This window comes from Erithacus rubecula (assembly GCF_903797595.1).
Source record: "Erithacus rubecula genome assembly, chromosome: 10".
NCBI classification, from domain to species: domain Eukaryota; kingdom Metazoa; phylum Chordata; class Aves; order Passeriformes; family Muscicapidae; genus Erithacus; species Erithacus rubecula.
In genome coordinates this window covers 27,636,216-27,650,338 of record NC_136662.1, presented here as the reverse complement: position 1 = coordinate 27,650,338, position 14,123 = coordinate 27,636,216, and the positions used below count along the sequence as shown (strand labels likewise).

Here is a 14,123-nt window from a genome sequence, read left to right as displayed (position 1 = left end):
CCAAAATTCATCGTTTTGTCCAGCCCAGCGCAGAGAAAGAAAACTACATGAACAAAAAGCTACCAAAAAAAAGAAGCACCTCTGCTCCAGGGTAGAAAAAAACTGTATAAAAACAGGACTAACCAAGGTGGTTTTGCGAACATTGGGGGATCCAAAACAGCAGAGTTTGGATCATTTTGTGTTCACCCAGTGCCGATCCAGGGCTCAGCGTTGTCTTTTGCGAAATAAAAATAACTTTTTGATCATACTTAATTCAGCTTGATCTTTTTTTTTTATTTATAACACTTGTATTCAGGCGTGTAGTGACACTGAACAAGTTTAAGCCACAGTAAACATGTCTAAACAAGTCCAAGCCTTAGTCTGTACTATCTGCACCAGCCAAACTATATTTAGCTATTTTTCTCCATATTTTACTGCCTAGTTGTTTTTCTGCATATTTTGCTGTTCCTTCACACACTTTTTCTGTATATTTCTTCGTTTAAACCAGTGTTTATAACAAGTGCACGAAACAAGCCATCTTTAAGTGTTTTTCTACAATTTGTTAAAACCCTTCAAAGCCACTAAAGCATAAATTGTGCTAAATCAGAAGAAAAGAAGCTGAAAAACAAAATACCGAAATTAAAAAACCCAAAATAAAAGTAAGTGATGAAACTTTATACAATCACTAATCACTGTATCTAAAAAACTTCTACAAAACAAGTGAACAGCATAAATGCACCAATCAAAAATGCGTAATCGTGTAAACAATAATCTCAAAATGTATAATTAAAGCTAAAAAGTAAACAATAAATCAGCCTCTACATAATCATATTAGTTTGCTATCCAAAGTCCTGTTTCTCCTGCACTGGTGTACATTGGTTCCTGCCCCTTGGCACTACTCTCCTGGCACATATTATCTGCTAATGGGCCAGCTTTAAACCAGCTGGGACAATCATCTTTATCTTTCCACAGCCCATCCTCCCTCCAGGCAGATATCATCTGCTGCTGGCCCATTCAGTCCCACTGCATGACTGATAAAATTCCATCATCCCACTGGGAGATGCTCCAGCCAGGGGGAGCAGCCAAGCCTTTCCTACCCAGAGAAAAAATGAGATTTTGGACACCAAGGGACCTTCTTAACACTGGATTCCAGAGGAAAGCCAGACCTTTCCACATCATCCCTGCACCTTCAGAGGAAACTGCACCTTCTCCAGGAGCACTGCTCCAGCTGAACCACATCTGCCCCTGCAGGAGGATGCAGCCACCATTGAATGGGACTGCTGCCACCACCCTGACTGACTGACGGGTGTCAGCTTGGATTCTGACTCTGGCAGTGTTTGGGATTGCTCTTTGTAATACTGTATTTCTATTTTAATTTTCCTAGTAAAGAACTGTTATTCCTAATTCCCATATCTTTGCCTGAGAGCCCCTTAATTTCAAAATTATAATAATTTGTAGGGAGGGGGTTTACATTTTCCATTTCAAAGAGAATCTTCTGCCTTTATTGGAGACACCTGTCCTTCAAACTGGGACAACAGAGCACTCCAGATGTGCTCTCACCAGGGCAGAACAGAGATGCAGGATTGCTAACCCCAGCACCCTGCTCTCAGCAGCCCTGTGATGACAGAGGTGGTCACATCTTCCCATATAATCCCTTCCCACAGTGGTCCACAGTCCTTAGCATCACTGTGTCACCAGCAACCACACAGAAGGTGGTGTATGTCCCATTCCTTGTGTTATGCAGATTAAAGGTATTTATTTTTTGTTTTAGAGAGCTAAAAGCAGCCTTCTCACTGAAGAGAGGAGTGAGGTGAGGTGTTCAAGCACCATCTCCTCACACACCTGTATTGAGCAGAAGTATTGCTTGTGTCAGAGACTTCAGTGGGGAAGAAATTTCATGCTTTATTCCAAACCCAGAACAGTAAACTCTTTCTCACAGGATTTGCAGTCTCATATAAAAACCATCCAGCTGGACTCCTTCACCCGGATTCATGGATCAGAACACAAACCTTGGCACTGTGGGGTTCTGTCCCCAGCAGGAGCAGCTCAGCCAGGCTGTGTTCCCAGCCGGTGTGAGAGGAATGAGGAGGGAGAGACAGGCAGTCTGCTCGGCTCCTGCTGCCCTTCCTGCCCCAGGAAGGCACAGGCACTGCTTCCTTCCTCCTGCCTTGTGGGGTGAGAACAGCCCTGTGTCGCTTGGATGTTGTCCATCTCCGGGTGAGGATCCCTTCTTCCCTCATTCCCACCTCTCTGAAGTCTCTGGGCTCTTTACTAGCTGAGCTGGGCTTGCAGCAGCTGGCAGGAGAGGGATGATGCCTGGAGAGCTCTGGGGGATGTTCCCATCCATGGACACACAGCAGAGGGATGTCCCTGCCTCACTCCCACATGGGTTCACTTTGTGGAGGCTTGTCCAGCAGGAATCCCCCAAATTTTAACCAGAGTACATCCTGGCCTGCTCCTCCCGAAGGTGGCAGTGGTCCAGCATCCTGAGCAAAGGCAGGGAAGGGGCACAACCCCCGTTTGCAGAGGTGCCTCCTCAGCATGGGAAAGGAATACCCGGCTTTTGCAAGGCCAGCAGCTTTCCTCACACGCACCCTGGGCTGGGAGGGCTGTGGCACACGTTGGACTGGTTTCTGCAGCTCTTGGGGTGAGAATTCCACCTCCTGCTCTGGCCAGCCCCACACCAGGAGTGGTGCAACAGGTGGCAGCTTTAGGGCTGGCATTTGCTGGCCCTTCCTTGCTGGATTTGGGATGACTTTCCCACGCTGGCAGGATTTGGGGTGTCCTTGCCAAATGTGTGCTTAGCATGGGAGGTTCCCTCCAGGAACAAACAGAGTTCCAAGGAGTCGCTGGTCCAGTTTGTCTGTCCCTGTCCCACAAAGACCTTGTGCTCTCCAAAACTTGATGATCCTCCTGTGACTTCCACCTGTGCCTGAAACCTTCGTTGCACTGGGAATGGAAGAGGGAAAATGTCTTGTAGACTCTTAGAATTACCAGCCAGGAATTTCAGAAATCCTTCAATAAATTATGTGAACACTCAATTCACTTATTTGAATTTTTTTTTTTTTTTTTCAGAATCATTTAGGTTGGAAAATAGCTAAGATTGTTGAGTACATTTGCAAAAAAGTGTAAAGCTTCACAGACCTGTTGAGGGCTGAAAATAAGGAATTTTACTGAAATGTAGGGAAGTCATAAACTTTCAAGGAATAAAAGAGACGGCCTGGTCTTTGTTGCTAAAAATTAATTTACATGATGTAGTAAATAATTTAGATTTTTCACCTGAAAACCACTCCAACCACACTGGGGTTGGTATGTTTTAGAACGAGGCTGTTTTTTTTTTCCATTATTCCATATGGCAAGCTCTGATTTGGGGCTTGGAGGCAACGAGGAGTTTTTTGGGAACTCTTCAGCATGCTCAGCTAAGCGATTCCTGCTGGGAGAGGAGCACTGGGTGCAGAGCACACAGCTGCAGAACTGGTCAGGAAAGATCTGATGAAACATTTCTGCACCGTGAAAAGTGCCAACTCATCAGAATCCCAGCTGTCTGCAGGGAAGAGCTGGGCTCCCTGGAACTTCTATCAGGAAAATCTTTGTGGCATGTGTGTGCATGCACAGGGGGGTGTGGGATCCCATACTAGCCTGGTGCAAAGGATGTGCAATTGGTGGAGAAGAAGAGCCTCTTCTTCTGAGGGAAAAGCTGGATTGGTTTGAATTTGGATTTATAAAAGTAGAGGGGACTTTCCCCTCCCCACCCCTGCAAAGGTTTTACAGCTAAAGGAAGAAGCCATAAAGGCTTTCAAATGCTTTGGTGGTTTTCCTCCTCATTTTCATTTTTAGTGATAGCTGAAATTTTTCAGTGGTGATTTTAAGAGGATGATGAGACAAAACACTGGTCTGGACTTAAATATTCAGTGTTCGGGTGAATGAAATGGGTAAATGAAATTGAGGAAAGGCAGCATTGCTTTCTGCAGGATGAATCCCTGGGATTGCCTGCCATGTGATGCCAGGGATGCTGAGATCTTATATGAATCCAAAGAGATTGTTAAACTGCAGAACCAGTGAGGTGCTGGACTGACAGGGTCCTTGTTATGGGTGAAATTAGAAGGGACTTTTCCCAGGCAGGCTTTAAACCCTAAAAACTTCCTCGTTATCCCTGTCTCCATGGGTGATCTCTCCAGGCTCCAGGCTCCCCACAAACCCTGAGAAGGACAAGGTGGTCATAGGAAGGGCCTTTCAAGAGGGAAGGGGCAGAGATCATCAGGAACTGGGGCAGTCATTGCCTGCTGGCAGGCACAGATGTTTCATCTCACAGTTTTCCTTGCTGGGAGGAGGGATTTGACTCAGAGAGGATCCGCTCTGCCCTTGCAGAGGATCTTCTCTGCCCTTGCTGCTCCCAGCGGTGGCTGGGAGTGTCTGTGGTGTCATTTTCTGTCAAGTCCCAAGGTCCCGCAGGGGCAGGTGGAAGGAGGAGGGAAGCAGAGCAGGCAGCTCCATGGCTCAGGAGCATCCCTGTGCCACCTCAGCCACACAGAGGGCACATCTGCACTCTGGGACTGCGGCTGTCATTTGCCCCATGGCTACAAGGAAGGTGACATTGAGATGCAGGGAGAGAGGGGGGGAAATAATTAGGCTGAGACTCCTTTGGGCAGCCGAAGTGCCCTGCGGATTGCTGAGCCGCGGCTGCAACTGGCTCCGTGTGGAGTTCCCCTGATTAATTGGAGATGTTTAGCCCCAGCCATCGAAGCTGCTGCCTGCTTTAGCTCAGAGATTGCTGGGGAGCAAATCACTCCAGTGAAAAACCTGGGCTTTGCTGGGCTGCTTCTTTATATCTTGGACACAAGGCAGCCTTTGGAAGTGGCACGGGACCCATTGCAGAAAAAAAAATACAGGAAGGTAGACTACAATAGAAGGGTTGTCTGATAGGAAACCCCGGACAAATAAATGCATTTTTTCCCCAGGAAACCCAAACCAGTACCATAACCCACTGAAAGATGTGGGGTCACATTTTTTTTCCAAGGGAAACAGCTGCCTGAAGAAGCTGATAGCTGGGAGTGGGACTTTTCCCCCCCCTCTGTGTTTGGAGAGGCTGCTGGAGGAGTAGCAGGATATCTGATGGGCAGAGGTACAGGTCACTGTTCTCCAGGGAAGGAGAGGGAAATCCCAAACCAGTGGCTCAGAGAGAGGGAAGGGAAATTTTAAATCATTCATGTTGGGGGGAGAAGGGGGAATCCCACATTACTGGTGAAAAAAAATGTGTAGGAGAGAGTCCTGCCTGCTTGGGATATCAGCACTATAATCTCTGTCATGGGAAGGGGGTTTTAACCCTGGAAAACCCCTTTGCTTTCTAGTACATGGCTGTACTGCAGGCTCACACCTCACTGTGGTTTTGGAGTGGGTGTCTCAGCACTCTCAGAAGCCGAGGGACTTGCTTCCTCTCCTTTGCGTTTAGGTCTGTATTGATTTGTTTGTATTTGTTTCACTTGTGTTTGGCTTTCATTCATCAGTGATTAGTGTTTGGCTCTCTGGGCGGTGTTTTGGGATGTTTCTCAGCTCTTCTGACCTTATCTCCAAGCAAGGATAAAGCAGAGCAGTTGGGAACTCTGGGAAATTAGTTACCAATATCCGATTGTGGCAGGTCCAGACTGCATCCATGTGAATCATTGAATTTCCTGGGAAAAAACCCAACCCAGACAACCTTCCTCCTCTTCCTCCTGAGCTCCTTATGGGTGCCTCGCAATTTAGATGTTTATTCCCATCCACAAATGAACTCAAGCTGTGGACAGATTCCCATTTGGAAATGTTCCTCTATGTCCTGCTTCGTTTACGTCAGCAATCACTGGGGATGTGACCTGATCTCCCTTGGGCTTTGGTTGTCCTGAAGTTCCGTTTTCGCTCCAGGCAGCTGTTGGTGTGAAGGCTTTTGCCCCAGCACCGCTGGTGGTGAGGGGCTTTTGATGGATTTGTTCCCATCCCCCTCCCAGGAAGGGTCTAACTCGTGAGTCCTGGTGCGAATAGAAGAGAGAGGCGCCGATGCACTGCAGTGGCACTGGCACAGCCGGTGATGGATGACTCCAGCTGTGCTTTGAGGAGACCCTAATTTCACCGTCCATCCTCTTTACCGCATCTGGCTTCCCCCTGGGGTCTGGCCCGCACATTTGGTGACAGCGAGGAGCCGGCGGGGGCTGAGGAGGCGCCGCTGTCGGAACAGGATCTCGCTAACCACATCCTCATCCCGCGGCCGCTCGGGGTGGCCGTGTGCGAGCCAGATGGCCGTGCCGTGCCGTGCCGGGCTCAGCCAGGCGGCTCGGGGGGCCGGCAGAGCCGGACCGGGCTGCCCCAGCACCACCACCCCCCCCCCCCCCTCCCGGCCAGGATCCGACCGCGCCAAATCCCAGCGAGCATCCCGGCGCCGAGCCGCTCCGCTCGGCAGCGAGGGCCAATTGAAACGCCTCCAAAACAGCCGGCAGCCCTCTGCAATTATTAGTTGTACCACAAGCTGCTTCCTCCCTCGAGCTGCTTTTATGTCGCATTGTTTGCCTTTCCAGGTGGGTCTCCGGGGCTGCCTCCGCACCGCCGTGCCGGCCGCAGCTCTGCTGGGGAGAGGCCACCTTTGTCTGCCAGCCAGCCCGGCCGCCCCCTTCCTCCTCCTCCTCCTCCTGCTGCCAGAGCTATTTCGGGAAACAGCAGCTGAGCCGGAGGATTGTTAATTGTTCGTCAAACCCCTTCCAAGCCCGTTGGATCACATGAGGAGATTAGAGCGCCCGGTCACACCCTTTCCCTCCGCCTCCTTCTCCCGTATCCCCCGCTGACCCGCAGGGGTGGGGGGCGATGTCCCTTCCCCGGGCAGATGGAAGGACAGGGGCGCATCCAGCCCTCCGGCTGGATTCCCAAATCGCGGGGATGGCGAGCCGTGGCTATCGGAGGTCGCTGTGCTCGGAGCGCAGCCCCAGCGGGGTCAGCCCAGGGGGCCGCTCCGGGCAGGAGCCGGCAGGAGCCCAGGGCAGGCACAAGGAAGGCAGACAAAGCCACCCCAGGCGCTGACCTCAGAAGCTGCCATGTGACTCTGCCTCAAAGTTACTAAAGCATGACATCAGCCTGGGAGGGAGCGGCGGGGCTGCCACCAAAATACTGCCTGGCTTCAACCGGCTGCCGCCGCTGCCACTGCTCCTCTCCTGCCTGCCTCTTCCGTGGGCCCCCCCGAGCGATAGCAAACCATCACCCCATCTCTGCAGAGCAGGCAGATGTCGAGGAAGGGCTTTGGTGCTCTGGGAATAACGTGCTGATGGTTGTGCCATCAGGGATGGTATTGCTGGGTGAAACTCGTGGGTACAAGCTCTGCTGTCCGACGTTCTGCACCCCTGCTCCTCCCTGCTGGTGCTCTGTCTGAGCGCTAAGAGGGATGAGGGATCACTCAGTCCACGTCCCCATGCTGCTAATCCCTGGCCAGAGCCGGGAGATGCTGCTGGCCTCCCTTTTCCCAGGCAGGGTAGCAGCCAAAAGGCAGTGACTGGAGAGAAGTGGTGCCTCATGCCATGAGGGTGAGGTGGTGAGCGGCAGAACAGGTCAGTCTGCTCAGATCCAAGCATCTTCACCCCACAGAGCTCCCACGCTGTGCCTCCTCCACCCGCTTCGGGCTTTTTCCAGCCAGTGTGATGACAAAAAGCACTGCTGCTTGTTGTCCCTGAGTTGGGATATGCCCAGCAGAGACGTATCAAATCTGACTTTTTGACCGAGGATACTTCTGCTGAAGATGCAAGTGCCCAGATCCTGCAAAAAGCTGGTGATGCATTTCCCAGGGGCACAGCCACCGAGGGGACACTTCTGGTGGGCAGACGTGCTGGAAGAGCTGTGACTGCAGTCCCAGGCATGCCAGCCCAGACCTGCCCTGGCTGGTTAGGCTGACCTGAGGGCTTAGGACAGGGTGTTGCTGGCCCTCCGAGGTGCGGGGAGCAGGTTTGGCGGGTCGGGAAAACCTCAGTTCCCACCGCTGGAGCTGGCGTCCCTCCGGCCTCCCACGCTGGGTGTGGAGGGGACAGCCCCGCTCCCTGCAGCCAGGACAGACTGTCCCTGGTGGGACCTGGCTGAGTGGCATTTGAGGTTTTCCATCTGTTTGACCAGGAGGAAAACATACATTTGTCCTGAACGTGGGTTTGTTGTTTTATTTTTTGTAGAAGGCTCTTGCTATGTCAGCTATGCGTTGGTGTGGCCTCATCTTCACCTATTTTTTGTTACCTCTGTAATCAGCCACCCTTTTGTCCTTCCAGATAGCTAGGACATGTCCTGCCAACAAAAAAGGGTGACAATCATGACAGCCTGTGGCTTTCCTTTGGGGGAGTCGGTGGATTCATCCCCTGGGAAAAAAGGGATGGAAGCAAGTTGTTATGTGTCAGCTGGGAGTGGAAACTAATACTCTGGGGCACAATGTTAAACTTCCTTCATTTTAGGCCCTTTCACTTCTTTTCTGCTTGCAAATGGTGGTTAGACCGTGAGGGGAAGGAGGATGGTCTGCACTCCAAGCTCTGAAACACTCTCCAGACTTTCTTGGAGGCTTCCCTGGTGCCTGGAGCTGTGTCTGGGGGTGACTGTGTTGTCCCTTGTGTCCTCCCAGCCACCCAGCTGATCCTGCCACCAGCTTTCACAGGCACAGCCAAGCGAAGTTTCAGTTCCCAAACAAGGTGCTCCAGTTTGCCATGGTCCCCACCATGTTCGGAGATGCCCGATTTGTCCTCCCTTGTAGCCCTTCCCAGCCTTGCTGTGGATCTTCCTCTCTGCCCTGGGCTTTCTGCGAGCTTCACTGCCAGACCCCTGGAGCAGAATTCCGCCTGGCAGCTGGGCAAGCACGGCTTTATGCTCCATGTCAGGGCAGATTTCCCTTGAAATCCTCAGACACACTTCGCCCTCCAGCCAACATCACCACCAGCTCCTTCTCTAACGCGATAAGATAGCAGAGACAGGCTTGAAATTGCGGGAAACATTCCCAACCTGACAAAACAGAGGCTGCCCTCCGTTTGATTTGTTTTGCTCGGGTTTTTTTCTTGTTTTTTTTTTTCCTCCCCAAGGAACATTTCCATCGCTTTAGCCAAAATCGCCCCCTCCGCCCGCGTGGGGTGCAGCGAGCCGGGGGTTCCGCGGTGGGCCCCACCTCGGCGGGGTGCTGGCGTTGCCGCTTTAAGAGCGCTCTCCGCGGGGCGAGCTTTCGAACGCGCTGCCCTGCGCCGCCATTGGCTGGCGCGCGCGCGCGGGGGCCAGCCGGCGGTTGGAGCGGCCGGCGGCGCGCCCTGATTGGCCGAGGCGGGGGCGGTATAAAAGGCGGGCGGGCGCGTGGGCTCGCTCAGTCTGCGGCGCGAAGGGGCGGCGTGCGGAGCTGGGGCGACACGCCGGTTCCCCATCGGCCCGCAGCTTCTTTTTTCTGGCTTTTTAATTTTTTTTTTTTTAATTTTATTTTTTCCTCCCCTCGCCCCGCCGGTATTCCCCATGGAGTTCAAGCTGGAGGCTCACCGCATCGTCAGCATCTCGCTCGGCAAGATCTACAGCGCGCGGGGCCAGCGCGGCGGCCTGAAGCTGCACAAGAACCTCCTGGTGTCGCTGGTGCTGCGCAGCGCCCGGCAGGTCTACCTGAGCGAGCCGGGCTGCCCGCCCGAGCCGCCCCCCGCCGCCGCCGGGCCCCCCGAGGAGGAGCCGCCGCCCCGCACCGCCGCCTGGGCGGCCGAGGAGCCGCCGCCGCCCCCGCAGGACGAGGCGGGGAGGGACTGCCAGGGCCCCCGGCCGCGGCGCTGTTGCTGCGGCGAGAGCCGCGGGGGTTGCGCCGGGGCCCCCCCGCCGCCGCACTGCCCCCGCAAGCGGAGCGCCGGCGAGCGCGGCCAGACGGGCTCCCCGGTGAAGAAGCCGCGCCGCGAGGAAGAGGAGCCGCCGCCGCCACCGCCGCCCTCGCCGCCGGGCGAGCAGGAGGACATGGAGACGGGCAACGTGGCCAGCCTCATCAGCATCTTCGGCTCCAGCTTCTCGGGACTGCTCAGCAAGGAGCCCAAGGGCCGGCGGCGGCCGCCTCTGGACGGCGGCGAGGCGGCGGCGGGCACGGCGCCCGCCGAGGCGGCGGCCGAACCGGGACAGATCTGCTGCGACGAGCCGGTGCTGCGGACCCTCAACCCCTGGAGCACGGCCATCGTGGCTTTCTGATGTCCCGGCCGCAGAGACTGGCTCCGGAGGTGACACCCACCGAGCGCCGCGGGGCTCCGGCGCCGGCCAGACCCGGCCTCCGCACGGGACGGACCGCGGGGCCGCGGCGGCGGCGCTTCCCCGTTCCCCGCCGGGTCCCGGCTGCCGGCACCCGCCCTGGGAGCGCCCCCGGCCCTGCCCTCCCGGAATTCCCCTTCCCGGCAGAGCCACCGCCCTCCCCGGCGCCCGGGGGAGGCTCCTCGGCCGCCGCCGACCCCGGGGGCGCCCCCGGCGGGTGATATTTTAAGCTTGGAAAGTATTAAGTTTATTAAATAAAGTTTCTATTTTGGAAAGGTTTAGGTCAGAACTGTTACATGGTGCTTTTTAAAAGTGTTTATTGAGAGGAACGAAGTTTACAGACGCTCTGACGGAAAGTCCTTGAGCCTGTTTGTTAGGCTTGGTAACTCCCGGTCTTTGTTGTATAAAGGCTTGGGGCTCCCGTAGGGAATTTTGTACAGTGTTTTCCTTCAGTGATGTATCATGTTTTGTATAAAATGTAATTCTACGTGTACAACACGTATTAAATATTTTCAACTGTATGAGCCTAGTTCCTGTTTGTGCCCCGCTGGCTCGAGGGGGAGGAGGGCAGGCAGCAGCCGGGGTGTGGTTCTGCATGTCTGTGGCTGGATCCACCCAGCCTCGCCAGAGGCTTGGGGTGGGTTGGAGTCCAGCTCTTCTGGGAGCTGGGGAAGAAAGGGAACTTATGTCAGGGTGCCTGGAGTCCTTCCCAGGAACTTCCAGGTGTTCCCATTGCTCTTCTGGCTACAGCCTCTTCTCGGGGCCGGAGCTGCCGTGGCATTTGAGGTCTTGCTCTGAAAGTACCTAATGTGCAGAGTCACTGTCTGTGGGTGGAAAGCGGTTGCTAAATCCCGGAGGAGCAGCTGGGTGCAGTCTGACCGGGCCTGTGGCACAGCTGGGCTCAGCACTGGCTCCAGCATTGCCGGCTCCGAGATCCAGACTGGGGCTGTGTGAGTGGATTTTACCCAGTAGAATGCAGCTACTGCTCTGCATGAAGTGTTTCTGTGCCTCTTCTTTGCTGTTACTTGCAGAATAGTTCAAACGATAAATATCAGGAGGATTTTTTTTTTCTCTTTCATTATCAGTAAGCTTGTAACTGGGTTAAAGTTCCTGCTCTTAGGGGTGGGGAGAAAAGTTTGGCCTTGTCTTCACAGTGAGTGGAATGCCCCAAGGCGTTGTAATTAGACTGAATTGTGGGGGAATTTTTTTTTTCCTGCTTCTTGCTGGAAGATTCACTAGAGGCTTCTCTGCTCCTAATTAATAAACTTTTCAACTGAGGCTTGCATCTCTGGCAAGTCGAAGATATTTGCTGTGAAATACAGCCTGGGATATCTGGCTGAACCTTGGGAGCACGTTTTGGGTGGAGCATGAGAAGTGACCAGCGTGGGGTTTTTAACACCTTGGATCTGTGAGAACTGGAGGTGTTGGGCTGGGTCATCCCAAAGCAGGGGGATGGGAGAGATTAGGAGAAACTACCTGCTCTAGGGTGGCTTTGAGGCAACTCTACTGCTTAGTGTACAATTTAATAGCTCCTTAGGTAAAAGCAAAAGTCCTACCATCTTAATTTTCTAGGTAATTGCACCTAATGGTGATACAATTTCAGTCTGGTAGATGACACAAGGAAATGGGGTGTGATGAGGCATTTCACTCACTGAGCTTTGGGAGGTGATGGGAAGGCACTGTCCCTGCTTCCCTTGTACAGGTGCTCTCCAGGAGAACCCCACACTCACTTCTGTCTCGAGGGAGGTGAGGTCACCTCGGGATGTCTCCTGTAAGAGGAGAATAGCAGAAGGAGGATGGCTATAGAGGACTATCCCCCCAGCTCTCCTGCTGCCTCTTGAAACACTCCCAGGGTCAGAAGCTGGGCTGGAGGATGGACACAGCCTCCTGCTTCCTTCCCAAGGCTGGGTGGAGCAGGTTTCAATCCTTGGTCACCAGCACATCTCCATGGAAGCAGATGATTTTTACCCAGCTTCCAAATCTCAGAATGGGATGAGGGCACTCCTGATCTTGGCATTTCCGAATGTTTTCTGGGCATCCAACCCCTGGAAGATCACCTGGTCCCACTGGTTTGTGTGGCCTTGGTGTCCCCACAGAGATAAGACCCAACCTCCCTCTGGCACTGAGCACCCAGCAGTACTCTAGTCTTCCAGAGGAAAGTTGTGCAACAGCTTAATTGCTGCTGGTCCCTGCAAACAGGGCAGAGACTGCCCACAGGTGCCCACGCAGCTCCCTCAGGCTGGTGTGAGCTCCTGTGGAGCTGCCTGAGGTGAGCCAGTTCTCCCTTCCCAGCTCGTGGCCACGGAGCTGTGTCCCCAAAAGACCCGGCTCCATCTGCTGTGCTGACACGCCTCGCTTCATCCCGTGGCTGTTTCTACCTGTGGGGTTAGCTCCCTGTGTTTTTACCTCTGGGGTTTGCTCCCTGGGATGTGCTTGTCCCCGGGGAGCCTCTGGCTGCTGTGGGTGAGGGGGAATGGAAAAAAGTAACAGAGCAGATAGCTGCTGGTGAGCTCTGCTGAGGGGTCTGGAGCAAACCAGCTTCCAATCGAAAAGATCCTTAATAATGACACTGTGTTGCTTTTGGAATCAATTTATCTGCTCTATTTTGTTTTATTTTTTTACTCATCCAGTGCTTTTTTTTTTTTTTTTTTTTTTTTTTTTTTTTTTTTTTTTTTTCTCCCTAATTCCTGTAATCACTTTTACCTAAGCTGGGTCTGTTTTCCTTAACTCATCTGTTCTGTTGTGCTGCTTCAACCCCTGGACTTTTCCTTCTGCTCACAGTGCTACAGAGATGAGGTTGATGGAGGGGACAGCTGAGGAAGGACAGGGAGTGAGCTCGAGCTGAGGCTAATGACCCAAACTCACTGCCCAGGCCAATGCCGAAGGAGGAAAGAGAAGTGCATAAATAAGCCAGATAAAAATAAAAACTTCCATCACTTGGGAGAGAGGGTGACTCCTATGGAAACTGCCTCACCGGGTCGAGGAGGAGATGACTTAATGGGAAGATGGCAGGATCCTATCCTTCCTAGAATAGCAACGAGCCGCTGGAAGCGCTCGCCTCTGCTGCTGCCCTTCCCCCAGTTCGGGTCAGGTCCCGTGGGAGAGAAATGCTGGGAAAATCCTTTAGCGCAGCCGGAGGGTGGGAGAGATGCTGGCAGAGGGAGCGTGGCAGCTGGGCTGCCAGGGTGATGCTTGGGAAGGAGGGCAGGCAGCAGCCTTTCACTTTTCCCCTGCTGTAATCATCCAGGAGCAATCCCTGGTTGCAGCTCCGGGCGGGTGAGCTGCGGCTGTCCTCAGGGATACCTTCTGGGGAGTGGGAATGACTTAAAACCGATAAGAGAGTGTCAACGGTGTGAATCATCCCGGCCTTTAAAGGTGTCTGGCCCGGGCCAGGTGCCAGCAGGGACTGGGGGGAACCCTCGGGGCCGGGAGCCGCTGGGCAATCGGGGGTTCGCAGGAGGCTCCCGGCTGCTCTCGCTCTCCTGGCCTGATGCAACCCGGCCATTCCTCTTCTCCTGGGGCAGGGGAAGGGGAGGAAGGCCCTGCACACTCATTGCTGCAGCATCCTGTGTCAGCGCTCAGGAATCCGGCAGGCTGCTGGGAGGGAAGCGGGAGGCAGGCCAGCAGCGGGGCTGTGCTTGCCTGGGCCTCTCCCTGCCGGGGGAGCCCGCGGATACCAGAGCATCCCTGGGGGCTGCTCCTCCCGGGATCTCTCCCTGCCCGGGGATACGGAGCATCCCTGGGGGCTGCACCTCCCGAGATCTCTCCCTGCCCCGGGATACGGAGCATCCCTGGGGGCTACACCTCCCGGGATCTCTCCCTGCCTGCGGATACCGGAGCATCCCTGAGGGCTGCACCTCCCGGATCTATCCCTGCCCGGGGATACGGAGCATCCCTGGGGGCTGCATTTC

At 54.1% G+C, this 14,123-nt stretch overlaps 1 protein-coding gene across 1 annotated transcript; it reads left to right on the top strand.

Moving 5' to 3' along the window:
• The first annotated feature begins 9,302 nt into the window (after nt 1-9,302).
• On the top strand, nt 9,303-10,733 carry IER5 (immediate early response 5). The gene has a single exon (XM_079313883.1). The coding sequence runs from the start codon at nt 9,454-9,456 to the stop codon at nt 10,153-10,155; it is 702 nt and encodes a 233-aa protein (XP_079170009.1). The 5' UTR covers nt 9,303-9,453; the 3' UTR covers nt 10,156-10,733.
• The last annotated feature ends 3,390 nt before the right edge of the window (nt 10,734-14,123 follow it).

Coding starts and splice junctions, on each gene's coding strand:
- IER5 (XM_079313883.1), top strand. CDS start 9,454: ATGGAGTTCAAGCTGGAGGCTCACCGCATCGTCAGCATCTCGCTCGGC.